This window comes from Pseudochaenichthys georgianus, chromosome 15 (genome assembly GCF_902827115.2).
Source record: "Pseudochaenichthys georgianus chromosome 15, fPseGeo1.2, whole genome shotgun sequence".
Classification (NCBI taxonomy): domain Eukaryota; kingdom Metazoa; phylum Chordata; class Actinopteri; order Perciformes; family Channichthyidae; genus Pseudochaenichthys; species Pseudochaenichthys georgianus.
The window spans coordinates 5,925,689-5,948,062 of record NC_047517.1 but is presented as its reverse complement, the minus strand read 5'-3'; the positions used below and the strand labels follow the sequence as shown (position 1 = coordinate 5,948,062).

Genomic DNA, 22,374 nt, shown 5'->3' with positions numbered 1-22,374 from the left:
TTTCCCTGTTTTTTTGTATTAAACAAAACATTAAGCTTTCCCAATGGTGTGGTTTTCGTTTTGTGAAAAAGTGCAAATGCAGTGTTTGTATATAATTACATCACATATTTGTTTGCTGTTGGTCGTGAAATTGCTCCTGCTGACTTGAGCCAGCCATTTTTTCCTCCGCTCTGTGTCAGTGGGGAAGCCGTACATTCATACTCCTTTCTCTGAGCGATTTGAGCATCCCCAGGCAGCACAGCAAACCATGGTGGCGATGAGGAGGCAGCACAGCAAACCAGGACAACACGGAGGAAAAGGCACCGACAAACTGCATGATATGCTATTCAATGTTTATTGAATTCCATGTATTTGCAATGGATGTTCCTAAAACAACACATTTAATATCATCATCATCATATGCTGCTGCTGCTGCTGCTATTCCTTTGATAGTCACATGTCGGTCTCCTGTCCTTTCTGAAAGCCATAAAGATGACATTAGTCATTTAGATAACTTGTGTCCTCAATTACCAGGGGATTACTGAAACTACCATGAATTTAAGAAAATGGTAGAAATTAATCTAATCTGAATTTTAAAGCATTACTTTAGATCCCCTCCCTCTAAATATATCAATAGACATTAGAAAGTGATGCTCCTGACTACCATACAAGTTTAAGAAGATAATATTGGTTTGAAAGAATTCAAAGCTATAAATAAACAGCAACAGGCTCTTTAACCAAGGCACTGTTAGTAACATGTAAACTAGTTGTTCACACTAATCCTAATATTATCACTTAATATTAGCAAATTCTATTTTATTTTTTAAAACATATTGATGTAAATACATACACATATCGATTTGTTGTATAAATATTGCAAATCAAAACCTTTATTCACTAATAATTACCAAAAATCGTAGTTCTATCTCCTGTTATCAATGCATTCACATTGCCCGCCATGAACTTCCGGGGAACGATCCTCGTCTACATGAACCACGTGATGATAACCGTTTTTGGACTTCCGTTCTCGTAACTCTTCTATCTATATGGCGCTGGTCTGTTCTAATGATGTGATAAAGTCCCTGAAATGGTGTGAAAACCGGTGGAATATCAATAACTCATTATACTAATTTATTTTCAATTCTGGTCTACTTAAATAACTATGCTAACGCCTTTAACAGTGTGTGGAACCTTGGGTGCCCGAGCATGTGATAATTACTCCCTCCTTTAACAAGGACTTTAAAAACTGAAGTCATTTATTTAATGGTTTGTAGTTCAATTCAGGAATTTTCACTTATGGCAGGTATGTTTCTCCTTTAAATAACATCTCTAAATGTCAGGTCATCTGGTGTGTGGATGACCATTAGGAGCTGGTAGCGCTTGTCTTTTAAAACTCATAGTCTGGTGCCGTGCGCTCCCTGTGAAGCAGCAGGTAAGATTTAAAACATCTGCAGGGTGGGTCGAGCGACCCCTTCTCCCTGAACGATATTGGTTGTCAAAAATGCCAGCCTCTGTCGCTCCCTCTCTGTTCTCCCGCTAACAGTCACTCTCTAGTTCTGCTGGGTTCTTGTTGACTTCTTCACTGGTTTGAGACCAGCGACCCTATCGGACACCTCCCTTTGTAGCCAGACTTCACCACAGCAGAATCGAGTTTCTGTTTTTAGGTCTCAACAGCTCCACGTCAGGTGTATCGCCACCCCTTGAACTGTAGTCGGTGTAAACAGGAGGACTTGGTAAGGATCCTCCATCTTGGGCGAGTACTAGGTTTCCGTCGTCATATTTTGGGTGGAAACCCCTCGTCTTGACCTCACTTGCTGTGTGGACACAATAGTTTTCTGTGTGGGGGAACAACATCACTCGTAATCTCTATCCTTCTCATAATTACAAAAATAGTCTGCTAAATGTTCTACTATGTTTTAATCTTCTACTACTCTGTGGATGCTTTGTGTAAATGCAATATGCTACTCACTATCTTTTAAATAACATTCAACCTCTCCCTCCTGTGATGACAGATATGGCTCAATGTAGCTGGATTTCAAAATACCCTTGGGCTGAAGATGCATCACCTGGTGGTTTCCATGGACAAGAGACACTTATTGAAGTGATTGGCCTCATCACACAAAGGACTTTTAAAAAAAGAAAACAGCCTCACACTGTCGTTAACACAAACACTCACTCCTATATCCTCAGATTCCAACTGTGATTGTGTTCTTTCCTCAAACAGTCCCAACTGTTTAATGGCCTAAAACTATTCATGTTAACTTAAAACGTAACAAGAGACACTTATTGAAGTGATTGGCCTCAAGCCGACATGTAATAACAGACAAACGAATAGCATGCAGGGTTAAATGTAAGAAAAGGAAGTAAGTTGAACTCACCCTGCTTGTGACAAAGCAACGCCACGTGATTGGATAACTATGTTTATGAATTTAGTTTTAACATTAAATGCACAGCTATTTTCAGGATCCGCTGGCCGCCGTCAAACACACAGACCTAACGTTGTCCTGCATAAACTATTGAAGAATTCGATATAACAGGCTTCTTCTTACCGAGTTGATACGAGCTCGTTGTGTGTCTGAACGGATGCTGCGTCTCCGGAAAACAGCTGGTTGTAGTCTCTCCCGGTTCAACGAGAATCACGTCAGCTGGTCCCAATTGTTATCTATGTTCGTTATACTCGCGTCCAGGAGAGAAGCTTTAAAAGGAGACTAAATGGAGTCTCTGAGAAGGTTCAAATGGTACTTTAATTAAATGGCGCGGTAATATTACAAGCAGAATATTGTTCAGTCAGAAAAACAGCTGTGTTCTGGCTCTCAGTGAACAAAAGAGACCGCTCCACCTTTCCAGCTGTTATATATATATCCTCTGCTGGCTCCTCCCTGTGGGCCGGTTGGCGCTGCTGGGGGCCGGTTGGCGCTGCTGGGGGGCGGCCCTCCACGTATTTAATGTCCGTTGTTACGCATATCAGAGGATACAGACATTGTACATCCAATATATATCTAAACACGCCTTTTCTCCTCCTTAACTCTTTCATGACTTTTCATTTAACACATTCTAAACGCTGTAATCAATACTCCAAAAAATACAGGAAATACTTCACGGCAGTTTGGTTTCCGGTCGTTCCGGATGTTGTCACATGCTACCCACATCTGTAAACAATAACGTATTCAAATAAACTGTACCTTCATTTAATATTCAACAATAATAATATCTCGATGTCTATAGTTGTAGTGTTAAAATCAGTAGGTTTCAGTGTGCAACACTCCGTGTCATATCGCTACTAAATTCACCTCTGTAGTAAATGGAATATTAGCCACATGCTAAATTCCAACCGGAGATGAAGGATTTTCAGAATAAAAGCTTAACAACTGGTTGTGCACAAGAACTTCTGGTTTTTCAGTATAAAACAGCATTTAAACTGACGGTATGTTTAAGGTACTTTATGCCATCAAAACATTGATTTTAATTTCTAACACAACTCACTGAACATCAACTTTGCCTCCTTATGACTCACCCACTTTAGTGAGATCAATGAGTCTGCGTGTTTGATGCGCACAGGCGCAGGATGCGGGGATGCAATGTAGACAGGAATAAGATCAGATCATCCTCTGGCTGCAGCCTTGACCGGTACTTGCTTTTGATCAAAGTAAGTATTATTCAAATTAAAATGACCGGTCGTTCTGTGATTCTCCAGAACACACAGATGGCCAGTCCGCCCCTTGCAGGACATGTCTATGAAAATCCTAGCTTCAAATAATCGTGGTCATACTTCCTCCGTTTTCTGCCAGACGCTGTCTCCTCTCTCACTTTAGGTAACTTCACTAAAAATCGATCCATGTTGCCGCTCGCATGAAGTTGGCTGAAGTTAACTAGCTAGATTTCACTGTTTCTTGTTATTTTTTTCTCACACTGCGCCTCCCCTGAAGCTCTCTGGCGCCCCCCCGGCGAGGCGCGCCTCACACTTAGGCTATGTTTCAGCGTTAGTCTCACCTAATGAGACGGGTGGGTAATATGCATCCTGGGCTTAATTTTGGAGACGGTCACTCGGAGTTCATCCTCCTCGTTTAGACGCGATCTGTATTTATTTTTTATATATGTCAGTGCCGAGAAAGTCTTTTCGCACAGGTATATGGGGCCAAACGGCGTCAGAACGTCAATCGCGGCCTTGGAAAGCTGTGGGTATTCCCTCTCGAACTCAGCAAGCGTCTTCGCATTAAAAGCTGTCTTTAATGTGCGGTCATTTGACAGTTCAGCCAGTGCGTCCTCCATGTCGGATGACAGATGACTTGCGGTCGTTACAGTGAATGGTGATCTTATCCAGTCGTATTTCCTCTGGGAAATACTTGTTAAAGTGTTCCAGGAGGGCTTGCAGGTGGGTAGTGATAGACTTCTTCACAGAGTTAACGCTACGATCATTTTCCTCTATGAATTCCTCCAGCTCAGGAAACATCAATCCTGCCCATTTCAATTCGCGCAGTCCAGCGATCCACTTTCCTCTTGAATGCACAGATCATTCAGGGACATGATGCTTGTGTTTTCACCTTGCAATGACAGGTTAAGTCCGTTCAGTCTGTCAAATATGCAAGACAAATATGCCAGCCTTGTTAACCAGTCAGGGTCAGTCAGGTGATCAGCGAGCTGGGACCCATGCTCCATCAGAAATAAGCGCACCTCGTCCCGCAGTTCATACAGGCAGCTGAGAACATTTCCCTGCGAAAGCCACCTGACTTCTGTGTGGAACAGCAGGCCCTGATGCTCCGATCCCAGTTCGTTGCAGAGACTGGCGAACAGCCTGGTATTGAGTGTACGGGATTTGATTTGGACATAGTTGACCATTTTTATCACAGTCTCAAGAACACTTTTAAGCTCTGGGTCGAGTGTTTTACTCGCTAGAGCTTCTCTGTGGATAATACAGTGCGTAAAGTTAACGTGGTGCGCCACTTGTAAGACTCTTGCTTTTAGTCCTCTCTTTCTCCCCAGCATTGCTCCAGCACCATCTGTACACACACCGATGCACTCATCCCAAGACAGTCCCTCTTCTTTTATTTTGTTAAGTTTTGTGCAAATGTCCTCGCCTGTGCACTTTAGCTCCAGCGGGGTCCTCATTACGTTTTCCATCAAAACTGTATCTGATGAAAACAAGCAGTTGGCCAGAGTTTGACATATCTGTGGATTCGTCTAACTGCAAAGCATATTTCCCTTTCTTCACTCTGTCGATCAGCTGACACTTGATGTCCTGGGCCATGTCCGTGATGCGCCGGGATATGGTCCCGTCAGACAGCGGCACTGCTTCCAACTCCCGTGCCTGTTTATCCCCATGCATTGCCCTACTCATAGCGATAGCAGCAGGTTTAATTAGGGTTTCCCTCATTGTGTGTGGCTTTTTTGCCTGTGCAATTAAATATGCCACCTCATCTGATGCCTTTTGAGCTTTGGTAGGGATCGTTGTTTGGTTACTTATAACTTTCTTTTGGCCTTGCAATTCTCTCTCCAATCTGCTGGTTTAAGTAGCAAGAGAGGGGTGCTTCGTTTTCAAATGTCTGAGCATTTTTACGGGCTTTAAGCTCTCATGTGCAAGTACCTCAGTGCACAGTACACATTGGGGACGTTGTGCTTCATTGATAATGAGGCATGTGAATCCGTACTGGATGTATTCCTCTCGATACTTGCGACACTTGGATGAAGGCTGGTCTCACTGCTTATGGACCGCTTTACGGTTGTCTCCTCCTCCTCCCGCGCAAGAAGTCGACAGCCTTTCTGATGGCGGTGTCACTATCCGATCTGCCGCCCTGCCCTATCTGCAGTGCGCATGTGCGAGATGGTCCGCCATATTGGACAACTCTGTACGGCAACCCAACTAGGACACTTGACACAGTGGCGTTTGGCAAAGCACACAAAGAAAACTCCAAAACTTGAGAGAGATGAGTTATTATTATTACAACGTGACTTCACTATTATTTAACAACTCTTTTTATTGGGTTCTTTTATTTGGGGTTAAGTACATTGTCAGAATAAGTAAATACATTTAAATTAAATTAAAATAAATACATTTGACTTCTGTTAGACAGCTATATGCCATACATTTTTGCATACATTCACAGTAAATATGTATTCAGTATGATAGCTGTCTAACAGAAGTTAAATTCATTTCTCACTTATTCTGACAATGTACTTAACCCCAAATAAAAGAACCCAATAAAAAGAGTTGTTAAATAATAGTGAAGTCACGTTGTAATAACAATAACTCATCTCTCTCTGTTTTTTTAATGCTTTGCTAAACGCCACTGTGTCAAGTGTCCTACTTGGGTTGCCGTACGGAGTTGTGCAATATGGCGGACCATCTCGCACATGCGCACTGCAGATAGGGCAGATCGGGTAGTGACAGGCGGTTCTCCGCTCTCCTCCGCTGCCTTCTCCTGTGGCCTGTCTGCCTTCTCACTAGTTGGTATTAATCAACGTTTCGTATTGAAAAATATATTAAAGAGCTGTTCAGAAGAAATATACTGGTGCGTAGTTGATGTGTGTTTTACGTCTGTGATATTTACTGTGGTGCTGTAAAGTGACCTTTGAGCTGCAAATGATACTGTCGTAAATCTGTCAGAATCAAAATTCCTTTATTTGTCCCCCTTACATAATAAAACATTTTTATGCACACGTTATTATTAATAATAATGATACAAATAATAATAATAATTAAAACATTTTAAAAAAACACCTCAGGGGTCTCATCAAGAGGATTCTGAAATCATCTCGGGACCCGCACTTTGGGAACCCCTGCAGTATACTATACTATACAATACAATACTGAACTATACTTGTATGTTCTGTTATACTGTCCTATACATTATTTTCTATTTTGCAGTGGTGGAGAAGTACTTAGTAAAGTAAAAATAGCAATACTACAGTGAAAAATTACTGTTAAGTAAAAGTCCAAAAGTATAGGGTTCATGACAGCTGGTAAATGTGGAGCTAATTTGTATTCCTTTATATACTGCTGCTAGATATCTTAAACTATAATTATATGCCATTTTATTTTACATTTTTTGATTTTGTATTAGCTTATTATCTTATCCTATAAAGCAGCTGAACATTTCACTAGAATGTTGTGAAGTAAAAAGCTAAATATTGGCCTCCAGAATGTGGAGTATAAGTATTAGGTAGCATATTTAAAAATACTAGTACCTCTAAATGTTACAATAGTTGAATAAATGTACTTTGATTTGCATTCTACCTGTGCTATTGTGTATCTGTATCATATTGCTAAGTTAGTGCTGCAGCTAATGATTATAGACTAATCTACTGATTATTATCGCTATAATTGATTTGTCTATAAAATCCAGAAAAAAAGTGAAAAATGTTCATCCTAGTTTCTCAAAGACCAAGGATATATCTTAAACATAAAGATACTCAGTTTAATTTGATTTAATACTAGATCAAGCAGAAAACCTTGAATAATTACTTGAATTATTCTACTATCAAAATAGAAGGCGATTATTATTATGTCAATCAAATAATCAATAAGTCGACTAATTGTCATTACCTAATTATACTTATCAGTTGGTGTGTCTGCTGACGTGTCACCCTACTCACCACTTTCATGATAGAGAATCGTCAATGACCCCAGCATCATATTTATATGATTAGGACCTCTTTTATTGAGGGCTGAACAGTGACTTTGGCTCAATGAAATCTGAGTGCATGGACACACATGCACACCCTCTTAGACACACACTTTCCATACCCCTTGACATTGGCTTTGTGCCAATGTCAGCTTCTCCACAGGAGCCAATCTCCCACCGAGGCCCCCAGTGGAGCCTACTCAGCATTTCATGGTGGTGTGTCAGCAGCTCCCAACCCCTACGGATGAAAAAAATATATATACACTGTATATGTCCCCCACTGTCTCCCCGGAAGATCAAATTCACTCAGGGCTTCGTCCGAAGTATTTTGCGCAGCATCCACTAAAACCTGAGAGCGGCTGGTGAAGCAGATATCGTGACTGCTGTGAAACACACTCTCTACAAATACCATGGGCAGCGCTTTTTCACTAGTCATAACGGGTTGGGAGGGTTACTTTAACAATGTTTAGTTATAGTTAAAAAAGAGAAAATAAATATCAATAACATGTTATTTTTCCTAAGTGTATTATGTAAGACAACAGAACAATGTGACCTTAGAAAAGAGGAAACCAAGATATTTAGGATCAAAAATGATTCTATTGATGGGAAAACCTGCCTTTCATGAAGCATATTCAGGCAGTAGCCACACCAACAATAAAACACATGAGAGATTTAAAGAGGCCCTATTATGCTCATTGGGGTTTCTATTTCCTGTAGTGTGTTCCGTAGGTTTTTGCCTGAAACACCTCCATTTGACTCCTTTGTTTACTTCTTTAACATAGTGTGATAAGGGGCAGGCCATCTCCAAGCCGTTGACCAATCAGAACAGAGCGGCCAGCTAACCAATCAGAGCAGACTGAACATCAGCAGGAGAGGACTCTTTAAAGTAGAGACACTACATGCTGATATACACCTGAACATCAGCAGGAGAGCACTCTTTAAAGTAGAGACACTACATACTGATATGAACCTGAACATCAGCAGGGGAGGACTCTTTAAAGTAGAGACCCTACATACTGATATAAACGTGAACATCAGCAGAAGAGGACTCTTTAAAGTAGATACACTACATACTGATATACACCTGAACATCAGCAGGAGGGGACTCTTTAAAGTAGAGACACTACATGCTGATATACACCTGAACATCAACAGGAGAGGACTCTTTAAAGTAGAGACACTACATACTGAGATACACCTGAACATCAGCAGGAGAGGACTCTTTAAAGTAGAGGCACTACATACTGATATACACCTGAACATCAGCAGGAGAGGACTCTTTAAAGTAGAGACACTACATGCTGCTGATATACACCTGAACATCAGCAGGAGAGGACTCTTTAAAGTAGAGACCCTACATACTGATATACACCTGAACATCAGCAGAAGAGGACTCTTTAAAGTAGATACACTACATACTGATATACACCTGAACATCAGCAGGAGGGGACTCTTTAAAGTAGAGACACTACATGCTGATATACACCTGAACATCAACAGGAGAGGACTCTTTAAAGTAGAGACACTACATACTGATATACACCTGAACATCAGCAGGAGAGGACTCTTTAAAGTAGAGACACTACATACTGATATACACCTGAACATCAGCAGGAGAGGACTCTTTAAAGTAGAGACACTACATACTGATATACACCTGAACATCAGCAGGAGAGGACTCTTTAAAGTAGAGACACTACATACTGATATACACCTGAACATCAGCAGGAGAGGACTCTTTAAAGTAGAGACACTACATACTGATATACACCTGAACATCAGCAGGAGATGACTCTTTAAAGTAGAGACACTACATACTGATATACACCTGAACATCAGCAGAATATGGCCTCTTTAACTCAACAGTTGTGCAGCAAATCTTTGAAGCTGGAAAAGAGTCGTGCTCATTGACAACAAGAGAACAAACACTCCATGGAATGCTGGTGAACTTCAGCTCTCACATGAAAACCGTAAATGCGGGTACTGAACAATAAAGCGTTTGTGAACACGTTAATCGACCGCACTGCAGGCACTTCACCTCGCTGCTTGACTTTACTGGCCATCGTTTCCAGACACGCTCTTCAGTATGTAGTGATTTAAGTCAGTGTAAAGCTTGTATGACATGAAAGACCTATACAGCCTCCTACTTACTCCTTCTTCCCAGCGTGTGGGAGACAGCCTGGCCGACTGGTGGAGAGAAAGAGAGCCTCTGATGCTGATGTGATGCTTACAGGAAACGCTGTGTCTGCTGTAATTATCCCCTTAGAATAGAACAAAGCCCAAATGTCTTTTTGCCCCTGAATCTAAAGAGCAGCTCCTCTCACCAGGCCAGCTAAAGGGAGCCTTTTGTTGTGCATCCCATTATCAGATGACTCGTACTTTGAGGAAGCGCTGTGATCCTGCCGATGATCGATGGTTCAAAAGAAAAACCAGAGTGGATGGGTAATTGTGCTGTCTGTCATGTAGAGTCATAGTCCACATCTTTGATAAGTCATTTACATTTCTTGGGTTTCCTTTTTTAAATTAGGCCACACGTAGGCCGAGAAATACCATCTGACACATTAACATTTTGTCACCTTTATAGAATAATGTGCATTATTCACCCAAACCCCTCCTGCTTTCTTCTTATCAGAGTCTGTCGGATCAGTATATAAAAAGAAGCACATTGTTAAATAGCGCGTTCTGGTAACGTTATTCCGGTTTTTGACAAGTTTTGCTGAAACAAAGGACGTTGAAGTTACTGATATCACATTGCAAACTGATGTGGGCGCAACGCTGGATAGCTCAGTGGTCAGAGCAGGTGGCCGATATGCAGTGTCTGCTGCCAAGTATCCGGGCTTGGGAGTCGAACAAACGTACTTGGTTTACTAAGTTTAAAAATCTGAATTCCTTTATTAGTCTCGGAGCGGGGACATTTACAGTGTTAAAGCAAAAGTGGCATAGCAAGTATTAAATAGAGATGAAAAGCACATATTTGTAAGACAATTAAATAAGGACAAATAAGGACACATCCATGGCTGTTCATGGTAATAAAAAGCTAGGTAACAGGTGATATTAAGGTTTCCTATGTCATCTCCTCTATCGCTCCCCCTTTCAACACTGTATCTCAAATAAAGGATATTCTATTAGATAGTGAGTATATTAAAGACACTCACGGAAATATTGTTTTGCGTCGTAGGTGCTGCAACTAACACAACAAGCCATATTAAGTCAAATGATTGCGTGAAACACACTTCAAAGTCACTATTACCCCAAACTTGGCCAAGGGGCGGCAGCTGACAGCACCCATCTGTCACTCAACATGTCCATGCCCTTAATAATGCTTGACTTTAGTTCATAATTAAATTTAAATGAGTTAGTATTATATAAATTCACTCCTCGCAGAGCTGTCATCTATGAGTTGATGAGGTCAGAGACAAAAATTGTGTTTTACCCGTCTGTAAACATGTTTATTTCTGCTGTAAAGTTTAAACATTTAAACATGATTTTGGGCATTGGCTTCATATTCCTGCCCCGGATTTTGCACCTATTAGATATGTTATCGTAGGGATATCATATAAATATTTATCCAGGGCATGACATGATATAGTATGTGAGCTAGTGCTCCAAGTCTCTTTTTACTCCATGATGCTGCTTTCATTTTTAATGCATTCTTGCTGAGTAATAGATTATATTTAACATTTCTAACAATATTTCTCAACTCCTCAAAAAAACGAATCTTGTGATGTCACTGTAGCCATTAGAGGAGCATCCTGTTGTTGGATGTATCTTTCAAATGGAAAAACGTTATAAGACCACCAACACACGGATCATCCTCCATGTCTATGGCTGTCAGATTAAGCAGTAAAGTTGATTGTCTCTTTGTTCTCACAAAGTGTGAGAGCAAGGATCTTCCAGCTGGTGTCCATGGGGAAAAAACAATATCAAACATATAGCAAAAATAGATCATAAAAAGCAAGAGGGTGAAGCTAGACTGTCTCACCAAAGCTGTGATACGCTGTCAATTAATTGATGTCATAGAAACATTAAGAAAAACCGCTGGAAGGAGGCTCTGCCCAGCGCATTTATGTCAGAAAAACACTGCAGCTGGAACCAGAACATACCACAATTTCATCCTGAGAGAAGAACCACCACACTTGTGAACTCACCTTGTTGTATACATTTATTTTCTTCTCTTTAAATACATCATAAGTAGCTATGTACATGGTACAGTGTCTCTGTGTGGCAGCAGGGTGCACACAGAGCCATGCCATATGAGAGGATTAGCCTTGTACAAAACCCTGAGAAGGGACATCCACTCTGGATTAGCCCATCATCCAGAAAGACACAGACCACACCTTGTGTCTGGAAACAAAATGATCATTGTGGAGTTTTTTCCTGCTGATCCAGCCCGGGCGGGCAGAGGTCAGCTGTCAGTAGGTCTGCTGGGGGGGGACCAGCATGGGCCGTCGTCTCTCCTTATCACTCCTTGTCTACACTGGGGGGGGGGGGGGGAACTGAGCAGATCAGATCAGGATGTAAGCTTCAGAAGATGATTGACTTTTAAGGAGGAGCGGCATGAGTTAGCGTCGTGCCTGCTGCGCTCACATCTGCCTATGGCACACACACACACACACACACACACACACACACACACACACACACACACACACACACACACACACACACACACACACACACAAACAGCAGAGGCAAGTCGCAATCAGTAACAAAGAGGATCAGGAGGAGGTGGGTCAGTGGTAGCCCATCATCTCATCAGCGCACATTGGTACGTGCCGTACATAGCAATATCCTGACTGATTTCTCTGGCTTAAATCAGAAGTATCGCACAAATATAATGTATCACTTCAGTCCAAACCTTTTACATACATTAAGAAAGAAAACATTAAAAAACATCGTTCCACCAATGCATTTTTTACTTTCATTAAGGTCTACTAGCAGTGTGCTAACAAGCTGTTACTTTGCGATATTGTATTAATTCTCAAAATCACTGTGCCGAGTAGGGGTGCATACCGGTACCCGGTATTACCGAATTACCGGTTACTGGCTGCTACGGTATACCGTACAGAAATCAGATCCGGTTTTCGATTTTTTTTTTAAAAAATGTTTTAAGTGAGGCGTAATATCCTTAAACTCGCACCCAAGCCATCGAAATTACGATGTCAATTTTGCCGTGAAACTCCGCAAACGAGTCACTGTGGAGTGTGGGCCGCGCCATATTGTTGACATCCGCCAGTCAATCAGTTTGCGCGTCTTGCAACGGCTTCGGTGATTGGCTTGATTGCCATAACGCCCTTCACCTTCCTTCCGAATGTCTGAGCCTTTCGGTTAGCTTTCGTTTTTACATTAGCTCGATGTTGGCACGAAAATCTAAAGAGTGGCTGCAAGAAGTTTATTTCTGGGTAAGGCGGCAACACATCCAACCTCTCAAAACATTTGCTACTGTCACATAAAATCAGAGTACAGGAATGTACAGTCTTCAAGCCTGTGTTGTCAAATGTGTTTTTCATTGTTTGTTCAGTACTAAAAGGTTGAAGTCCCACAATTGAATTTAATATTCATTTGACATGTTAACTATATCATGAAGCGCTTCATGGGAGTAATTGCGGGATGATTCAATTTGTCCCTTATGCAACATGAAAGTATCACGTTATGTATCGGTCGAGTATCAGTATCGTTCAGTGGTATCGGTATCGTAAAAAAGTCAACGATATGCAACCCTAGTACCGATTAATCATTTTGGCAGAATGTGTTACGTTTTATATAGACATAAAGTAACATATGGCGAAAAAGTAATGCATATATTTACTGTATACATATTTTGAATTGGTCTTTGTACTATGACTGTTAGTCCTTATATTACATTTACTGTAGATGTTAAAATGACTTGTACTCCTTGCTCACAGTCTCGCAAAAAATATTTAAATATATTGAATCGTCCTGAAACTAATCAAAATTGCCAGATTGTTGCCCAACACACATAATATCATTTCTAATATTATAATCCTAAAAACGTAGAACTTTAATATTTAGGATTCACGGATGTGAATGAGCCCGTCCTATCAGTCTGTAAGGCTAAAGCTAGCTTAAGTGTAGAGCTTACGGCCCGTACACACTACAGGCGTCAAAAAAGGCTTTCAACGCTTCGCCCATTCATTTGAATGGGGTGATGTAGGATATTTTAAAAATTCGCCGAACTGCATTGTGGGTAGCATGGCAAGGCGTTGCAAGCCTCGCGAGCGTCTATCGGCGTCAAAAGTTCAACAATGTTCAACTTTTGAGGCTCGATGCTTGCTCGAAGCCGTTTTTTAATTCCCGTCATTACAAGCGCTAGCCAATCAAACCGCGTGTATGCAGGTCTCGACTATTTTCCTTATGTCAAAAAATAGAGGACAAATTAATAATTGCCGTGGCAAATGTCCCAGTCTTGTATGACTGTACTCTGTTCACCTACCGGGACCTAAACCGGAGGAACCAGGCATGGCGGGAGGTGGCAGAGACAGTTGGTGAAACTGGTAGGTTTTCAACTGTTTGGAGAGTTTATATCCAGTTTACTTCGTTTTAGCATTGAACGGACAGCTAGTAATGTAGCATAATAACATATTGTGGTGACCACCTTCGATGCATCGCCTCCGACTCCCATATTTCTCGGCACTACAATATCATATATATTAATATAATAATAAACAAATATTATAAGTATAAGCATAATATATAACATAACATATAATACATGCACAGCTATCAAGCATAGACAGTATATTTAGCCAGCTAGTAATGTAGCATAACATATAATATATATTAATATAATAATGAAAAAATATTATATATAATATAAGTATAAGCATAATATATAACATATAATACATGCAGAGGGTGTCGTTTTTCTCATACTGATATTCTGAACAATCTGTGCTGTTGTATTTGCTGTAAAGTGTCTCTACTGTAGGCTAATTTTATTATATGTACAGCACCAAACATCGTTTATAAATGTGCTATATAAATAAAACTTGATTTGATTCACAGCTATCAAGCATAGACAGTATATTTAGCCAGCATGGAATGTAGCATAAAAATAGCATTCATTAATGGAGGAATAATTTAGTAAATTAAAGAAATTATTTCATTAGAGAACGTCTGCAAGAAAAGATGAAAGAAGTCTGCTGTCTGCTGTGACCAATTGCCCAGCCAACCCCACCAGTGGTGGAGGAGGACGAGGACTTTCAATTCTTCAAGAGCCTCTTGCCCACCATGAGGCAGATGACAAAGGCACAGAGGGCAAGAGTCCGCCTCGGGGTATACCAGCTCATTTTTTAGGTGGACCAGGAGAACAATGTATAATTTTATAATTTTTTCACACATACTGATCCACATTACATTTGTTTACACTCATCACACACACTTCACTAATCACACACACACTTCACTCAAATTCACCAAATAAAACATTATTTCAAGTATGTTATGGCTATACTGTGTCTTCACTTGTTCATGTGGTTTGTCAGTTGCAACATACCAGAAGCTTCATGTATGTCGGTATATATAATGTGCTTTCTTCTGTAATTGGTCATGTGAAAACATATTGAAATTATGAGTGGTTTATCAGTAAAAACAGAGCTGAAAGAAAAAGGTTGTTAGTCATATCATAATATAATAATATCAATTCAAGAAACATGTTTATTAGCAATGTTTGATTTTAAAATGGCTCATTTGGAATATTTGCTCTTTACCGAAAAGGTAACACTTTACGGTAAGGGTACATGAATCATCATGAATTCATGCATGAAAAAGCATGAATTAATTCATGTAGTACTTCATGAACTATCAGTAATGTACAGGTATTAATGGTATCTCATGCATGACTTAATGCAGGAACAATACCTTAAGTAATGCATCAACTAAGGTATCTTAATCATCATGACTTCTGAGTTATTAATGATGTTCATGTCTTCTTCATGTAGATCTGCAGTTAAAGTGTCAGGCCAAAAAAACGGACCAGTCACAGCAATTCCAAGTGTTGTAAATCATGAGTAACTAAGCATGACTTTGTCATTACTTCATCATGTTTGTGCCCCTTCAAATAAAGTGGTGACCCGGTAGGTCGGTCGGTCACAGCAGTGCATGTAGTCTGTTGAATTCAAAGTGTTGACTCCAACCCTGTTCAGTGTGTTGACCATTAATCATATGTTATTTATCAGTGTAAACGATGGAACAGGTCACCACTTTATTTGAAGGGGCACAAACATGATGAAGTAATGACAAAGTCATGCTTAGTTACTCATGATTTACAACACTTGGAATTGCTGTGTGGTCCGTTTTTTTGGCCTGACACTTTAACTGCAGATCTACATGAAGAAGACATGAACATCATTAATAACTCAGAAGTCATGATGATTGAGATACCTTAGTTGATGCATTACTTAAGGTATTGTTCCTGCATTAAGTCATGCATGAGATACCATTAATACCTGTACATTACTGATAGTTCATGAAGTACTACATGAGTACTACATGAATTAATTCATGCTTTTTCATGCATTAAGTCATGCATGAATTCATGATGATTCATGTACCCTTACCGTAAAGTGTTACCAAAGAAAATGGGTAGCTCTTAAAAGAGCTTTTGGTTTGGAAGAGCCGTGGTGACCCTACACCACGTTATGCTGCCATGACACGACACCCTCCTCATTCAAATAGGAGCAGAAGGTCTCCCGCAGTTGGATGGATCGGCGTGTGGCGTTGTTGGAGCCCATCCTAGGTGCATCGCGCAGGGTTGGAGCTTCATCACTCGACTCTGCGACGACAGGGACGACAGGTGTGCGTGATGACCTTCCTATTGTCTTCCTGCGGAGGAAGTTGTGCAACACACAGGTGGCCTTCACACACAACTCTGTTACCTCCGGGCTGGTGGTGATGACACGCCGGAACATTCTCCACTGAGATGAGAGGATGCCAAACGCACATTCAACCACCAACCTGGCCGAGGCGGTAGTTGAACAGCCTCCTGTGAGCTGACGTCCAGGGAACGGACGCAGCAGGTTGTCCAGCAGCGGAAAAGCCTCATCCCCAACCAACACATGGGGAAGAAGGCCGAGCCGCTCTGCTCCTGGGATGACGGTGTCAGGTGGGAGCTGCAGACTGCCATCTTGGAGGCTCTCTCCAAAAGCGGAATTCCGCAGGCTCCCACCGTCGCTGCTCCTTCCAAAGCCTCCGACATCCACTACCCTGAAGAGGTACTGGGCATCCACGACAGCCAGCAGTACCAAGGAGTGGGTGGACTTGTAGTTGAAGTACAGGGACCCAGAATTTGCTGGAGCCTGGATCACCACGTGCTTCCCATCAATGGCATCAACGCAATTTGGAAAGTTCCAGCGCTCCTGGAACCCAGCAGCGATGGCTCTCCAGTCCTCCGTCTGTGGTACCAGCATGGTCTCCTCGACCAGCGCGGTCCAGATGGCACCCGCAACCTCCTTGACGATGACAGCCACTGTTGCATGACCGACCCGATAGCTGAATGCTATGGTCCTGTACGAGTCACCGGTTGCCAGGTACCTGAGAAAAAAGTAATATACAAGATTTAAAAAAAAAAAAGGTTATACGCCACGCAGACACACACACCACAGACACACACATCACAGACACACACACCACATACACACACATCACAGACACACACACCACAGACACACACATCACAGACATACAATTACACCACAGGCAGACACACACCACAGACACACACATCACAGACACACAATTACACCACAGGCAGACACACACACACACACACACCAGACACACACATCACAGACACACACATCACAGACACACAATTACCCCACAGGCAGACACAGACACACACATCACAGACATACAATTACACCACAGGCAGACACACACCACAGACACACACACACACACACCACAGACACACACATCACAGACACACAATTACACCACAGGCAGACACACACACATATCACAGACACACACACCACAGACACACACATCACAGACACACAATTACACCACAGGCAGACACACATCACAGACACACCCAAAACAGTACACCATCCAGGCGGTGCTCTTGGACCAGAACGTGGTATTCCCCCCGTTGCAGACGTGTTCTGAGTATCGGATGTACCCAACAGCGACGCACTTTACGTGGCCTACTGCGATACATTGAATAAACCAACGCTACCGTTGCTACCGTTGCTACAAAACCGGCATCCATTTTGGCAATAGTGAAGAAGAGCCGGGCTTTTTTTTGCTTTGTATGCCGGGGGCGGGCGGGAGATTCCTGATTGGTTGTTGGTCGCCTTGGGCGTGAGAAAGCGCCAAGCCTCGGACATGCCCAGCTTCAAGCTTTTCTGACGCCTGTAGTGTGTACGGGGCGTGACAGTAGCGAGGTGTCGCTTATCCAATTTCCCAGCTGTTTATTATTTATACCATAACTCGCCTCTAGCTGTCATCAGTAAAGCCACTTTGAATGTTATGACTGAAGATAATTGAGTAGCATCAAGTAAACAAGAAATATGAAATGCAAAATGCACACAAAATGCAGTACAGTGATTTGGTTTGATTATATGAATGCAGAAATTAGGTACATTTGAGATAATGCACCATAACTAAAATATCATATAACTTGTTGCATTATATTATACAGGTTTTCTACCAGGCTGTTTTCCTCCCCTCTCCTAACCATCCTCCCTCTGTACCACACGCAGCACAACTCATCCGTCAGCAGAACATCCACTGAAGAAGGGATGAACCGAGACGTCTAACTGTGCCATTACACAAACTGATACAACAACATCCACTCTGATGAATGATTTCAGTGCTTTGGGCTGGGGGTCTTTTCCTTTTTTTGCTTCCACTCTGATCCTCAAACTAGATCAACTTCAAGTCCAAATTAAACATTTGTATTTAGATATCATACTCCTTTCTTATTTCTTCTAGTTCGTTTGCAAAAACGAAAGCATTCAGCCGTTGATCTTGATAACACCTCTGCTGGCTTCATTAAAAGTGTCCGAATATCTGTGACAGCTATCACAAATTGTAATACTTTTCCACGCACACAATGTTGTATGTCTTTAAAGTTTGATGTTATGAGATACAGTATGAATAAGATATACTTTATTAACCCAAATTGGGATTTATTTTGGTATTTTTTTGTAAAACAAGTATTGCACATAATTAGAAATAAAAGAGTAGAAAATAAACAGTTATACAATTTTAAAAAATCGGTTATAACTTACATTTATCATTTTCAATGACATTAAATGAAATATAGATGTAAAATGAACAGTGTAGTATATGAGGTTTTCAAAAATAAATTTTTATTTCATTAGTTCAACCGCTTCATAAAAATATGAGTAGACAGAACCAGAATATAATCTATTGCTTCTCCATGGTGTTCCGGTTCTTATTCAAGTGGAAAACATCCTTTTTTCTCTCCATTGATTCCAAAGCGAGGCCTTTACCGTAATCAATCTCACCAATACTACAGCCAGAAAGTATAAGGACAATGATTTATGTTCTGCTTTTGGCTCATAGTCCAGCAATTGGGTTTGCAAATGAAACGGTAACTATTAGGTCTAAGTGCTGAGAAGTGCTCAAATCTATAATAGGAGAGCTGCTCAGGAGCACTTTTTAGCCACGCGGCATTTCTCTAGAATAATGTCAATTGATCACTTTGCTCCACTGATATATGTAATATCTAATATATCAGGATCGTCATTAAAATGTGTACAGTTAATCCGTAATGGCCGAAGGATTAGATTTGGTGATCCCCTGACGATTCATCTAGCTCCGCCACGAGGCACCACATTGGTTCTGTACCTTTATCAGCAGGACATTTCAGTCACTCCAATCTTGAAAAGCATGCCAATCTCAAGATCCCAATATTTCCTTTCTGCTTCCTAATTGTGTATCCATGGTGGTGTAGTTCAGAGGATTGAGAATCAGTGTTTCTACACATAAGATTATAGGGGAGATGGTTTGCCGACTGAAAAGCTGTTTAAAAGTGGTCCACTTTGGTGTTTCTGTACAGTTGTATATGCCTTTTGGAACTGTACTCGAGATACACAATGTACACAAAAAACAAACAAACTGGACTTTGGTTGAATTTTCCTCCGATCTAGGCTTCACTTCCTGATATGAAAGCCTCCTTAGTCGTGTTATTTAGGACTATGCTGAAGGACATTTATGTTATTCATACAGACAGAACAACCAACACTTTTTTTGAAGACAGAATTGTATCGATTGGCCAAGTCAGTCACCTGACCTCCTTCTAGCTGAGCATGTGTTGATAAAGACTAGGCAAAAAACGAAAGTATTAAAAAGTAAAGATGCTTGCAGTACAGTTGTGTAGCATCTCCAGGGAATGAATTGCTGGTGTGTGTGTGTGTGTGTGTGTGTGTGTGTGTGTGTGTGTGTGTGTGTGTGTGTGTGTGTGTGTGTGTGTGTGTGTGTGTGTGTGTGTGTGTGTGTGTGTGTGTGTGTGTGTGTGTGTGTGTGTGTGTGTGTGTGTGTGTGTGTGTGTGTGTGTGTGTGTGTGTGTGTGTGTGTGTGTGTGTGTGTGTGTGTGTGTGTGTGTGTGTGTGTGTGTTAGACTTCAGCCAGTTATTGATGCAACGGATTTGCTACTAACCATTAAGCGATGACTTTATGTTAACTGGTCCAATAACTTTCTTTCCCATAAGAGAACGGGGACTGTGTAAACCAGACATGCATTTGATGTAGCTGTGAACACCTTCAGAGTCATGCTTAAAGTCAGCACACTACCCTCGTAGTGATGTGAAATGAGTCAAACTAAAAGCAGACATTTCTCCGTGCTGATCCGTTATGATTGAATTCTCCCCTCTCTTTTTCTTTACAGTGAACTTTGACCACTTCCAGATATTACGGGCCATTGGGAAAGGAAGCTTTGGAAAGGTAATGTGACCTCCATCTTTCATTCAGTGGATGTGGGTTCTGTTCCCTTGTTTAGCTAACAGTCATTATCTCTGCTGACGAATCAGGGGCAAGCGGAACGGCTGTGAGAGATCACACTGCTATCTCATGATAGTATGGTGCTTAAAAGATAAATAATGTTTCTATTTTAATAATAGTTATAAATATGGCTTATGTAACACTTTCTAAAGTCATTTAGAGGAGAGCCACTTTACCTTTAAGCTAATGCCAGCCAACCTGTTGGGAGTGTTGACACCGCGTCAAAACGACAGAGCAGCACTACACTGCGGCTACATGTGTCATCACTTGTTCACGCTTCATACAGCATGAAGGGGAACCTGGCATGTGAGTTTTGAAACCAAATGACTAGTTCTTTTCAAACTGTTCTCAGTGGCCAATATCACCATTGGTGGCCATTGTTGAGAACACTGAAATGTGTTAGCTGAAGAACTCCTGTGTGTGTGTGTGTGTGTGTGTGTGTGTGTGTGTGTGTGTGTGTGTGTGTGTGTGTGTGTGTGTGTGTGTGTGTGTGTGTGTGTGTGTGTGTGTGTGTGTGTGTGTGTGTGTGTGTGTGTGTGTGTGTGTGTGTGTGTGTGTGTGTGTGTGTGTGTGTGTGTGTGTGTGTGTGTGTGTGTGTGTGTGTGTGTGTGTGTGTGTGTGTGTGTGTGTGTGTGTGAAGAGTTTATCTTCATGTTGAATCCCAAATATCACGGCTAGTGGTTGTTCATTCTACTCGTGTCTGTGAACGCCTTTGCAGAATCTTTCTGCTTTGCTCTTCTCAAAACACTTGTCCCTGTTATAAGGGAAGTCGTTGCCTAATGCTGAATACATTACCATGTGAATGTATGTACATTCTTACTTATTGCTTTGTTCCCTCAAGCTGCTGCTGCCACTTCCCTTATGACACTGAGGGGAATCTGCAGTGAGCCTGGAAACACGCGGCATGCAGGCCTAGCTTCAGGGAAAGGCAACCTCGTTTTTTGAACATTACATTATTTACACTACATTTAATTTGTGGGGGAAATACATGCCATATTGAAACGCATGTTCATTCATGTTTATGGTTCTTAAATGCAACATAAAGAGCTTGACATAAGCTGCTCTCCTGGCTAAGATAGATGCTCTTAAAAAAACATCAACTGCTTCTTCCAAATGTGTCCCCCACGCATGCAATATCTGTAACACAGTCATGTTCGCACAGCTTTTATGGACACACACACACACACACACACACACACACACACACACACACACACACACACACACACACACACACACACACACACACACACACACACACACACACACACACACAGGCAGATGCTCACAGGGATGTCCTGATCAGGTTTGTCCTTGTTGGAGGTCATCCGGTCTGATTTACGGCCCACTGAGGTCTCGTTCTTTCTTCCTGCTGTTTCTGAATACTTAGCAGCATGAGCCCTAACCTCTGCACTGAAGCCTGTGTGGGTTTGTGTAAGTGGGGATGTAGTAAAGAAGATGGGTAAACAAGACTGTCAATTGTGTGTAAAAAGAACACATGTTATTTTAGGATTTCCATCCATTTCTAAACCAAAATGTAAAGCGTCAACTGGATATTAGAGAGTGGTGTAGGAATAAACCCTTGAAAATAGTTAGCATTTTACTGCTTCCTGTTCCCTTTTCTCAAAGTCAATGCTTTTTTGAAATTCTTTTTGATTAGATTCCTAAAATAAGATATTTGATTTACACATACATCAATAAATAACCCACTCGTGAATGTCCAAAGCTTCTGTGTCATAAAAACATTGGTTGCTAACAAGCGTCTAAACGAGATTACTAAACG

At 41.4% G+C, this 22,374-nt stretch overlaps 1 protein-coding gene across 1 annotated transcript in view; it reads left to right on the top strand.

Moving 5' to 3' along the window:
* LOC117459366 (serine/threonine-protein kinase 32C) overlaps positions 1-22,374 on the top strand; it is a 148,662-nt gene that overhangs the window by 32,897 nt on the left and 93,391 nt on the right. The window contains exon 2 of the mRNA XM_034100148.2: positions 20,479-20,534. Coding sequence (XP_033956039.1) covers positions 20,479-20,534 — 56 coding nt within the window. The remainder of the gene's footprint in view (positions 1-20,478; positions 20,535-22,374) is intronic.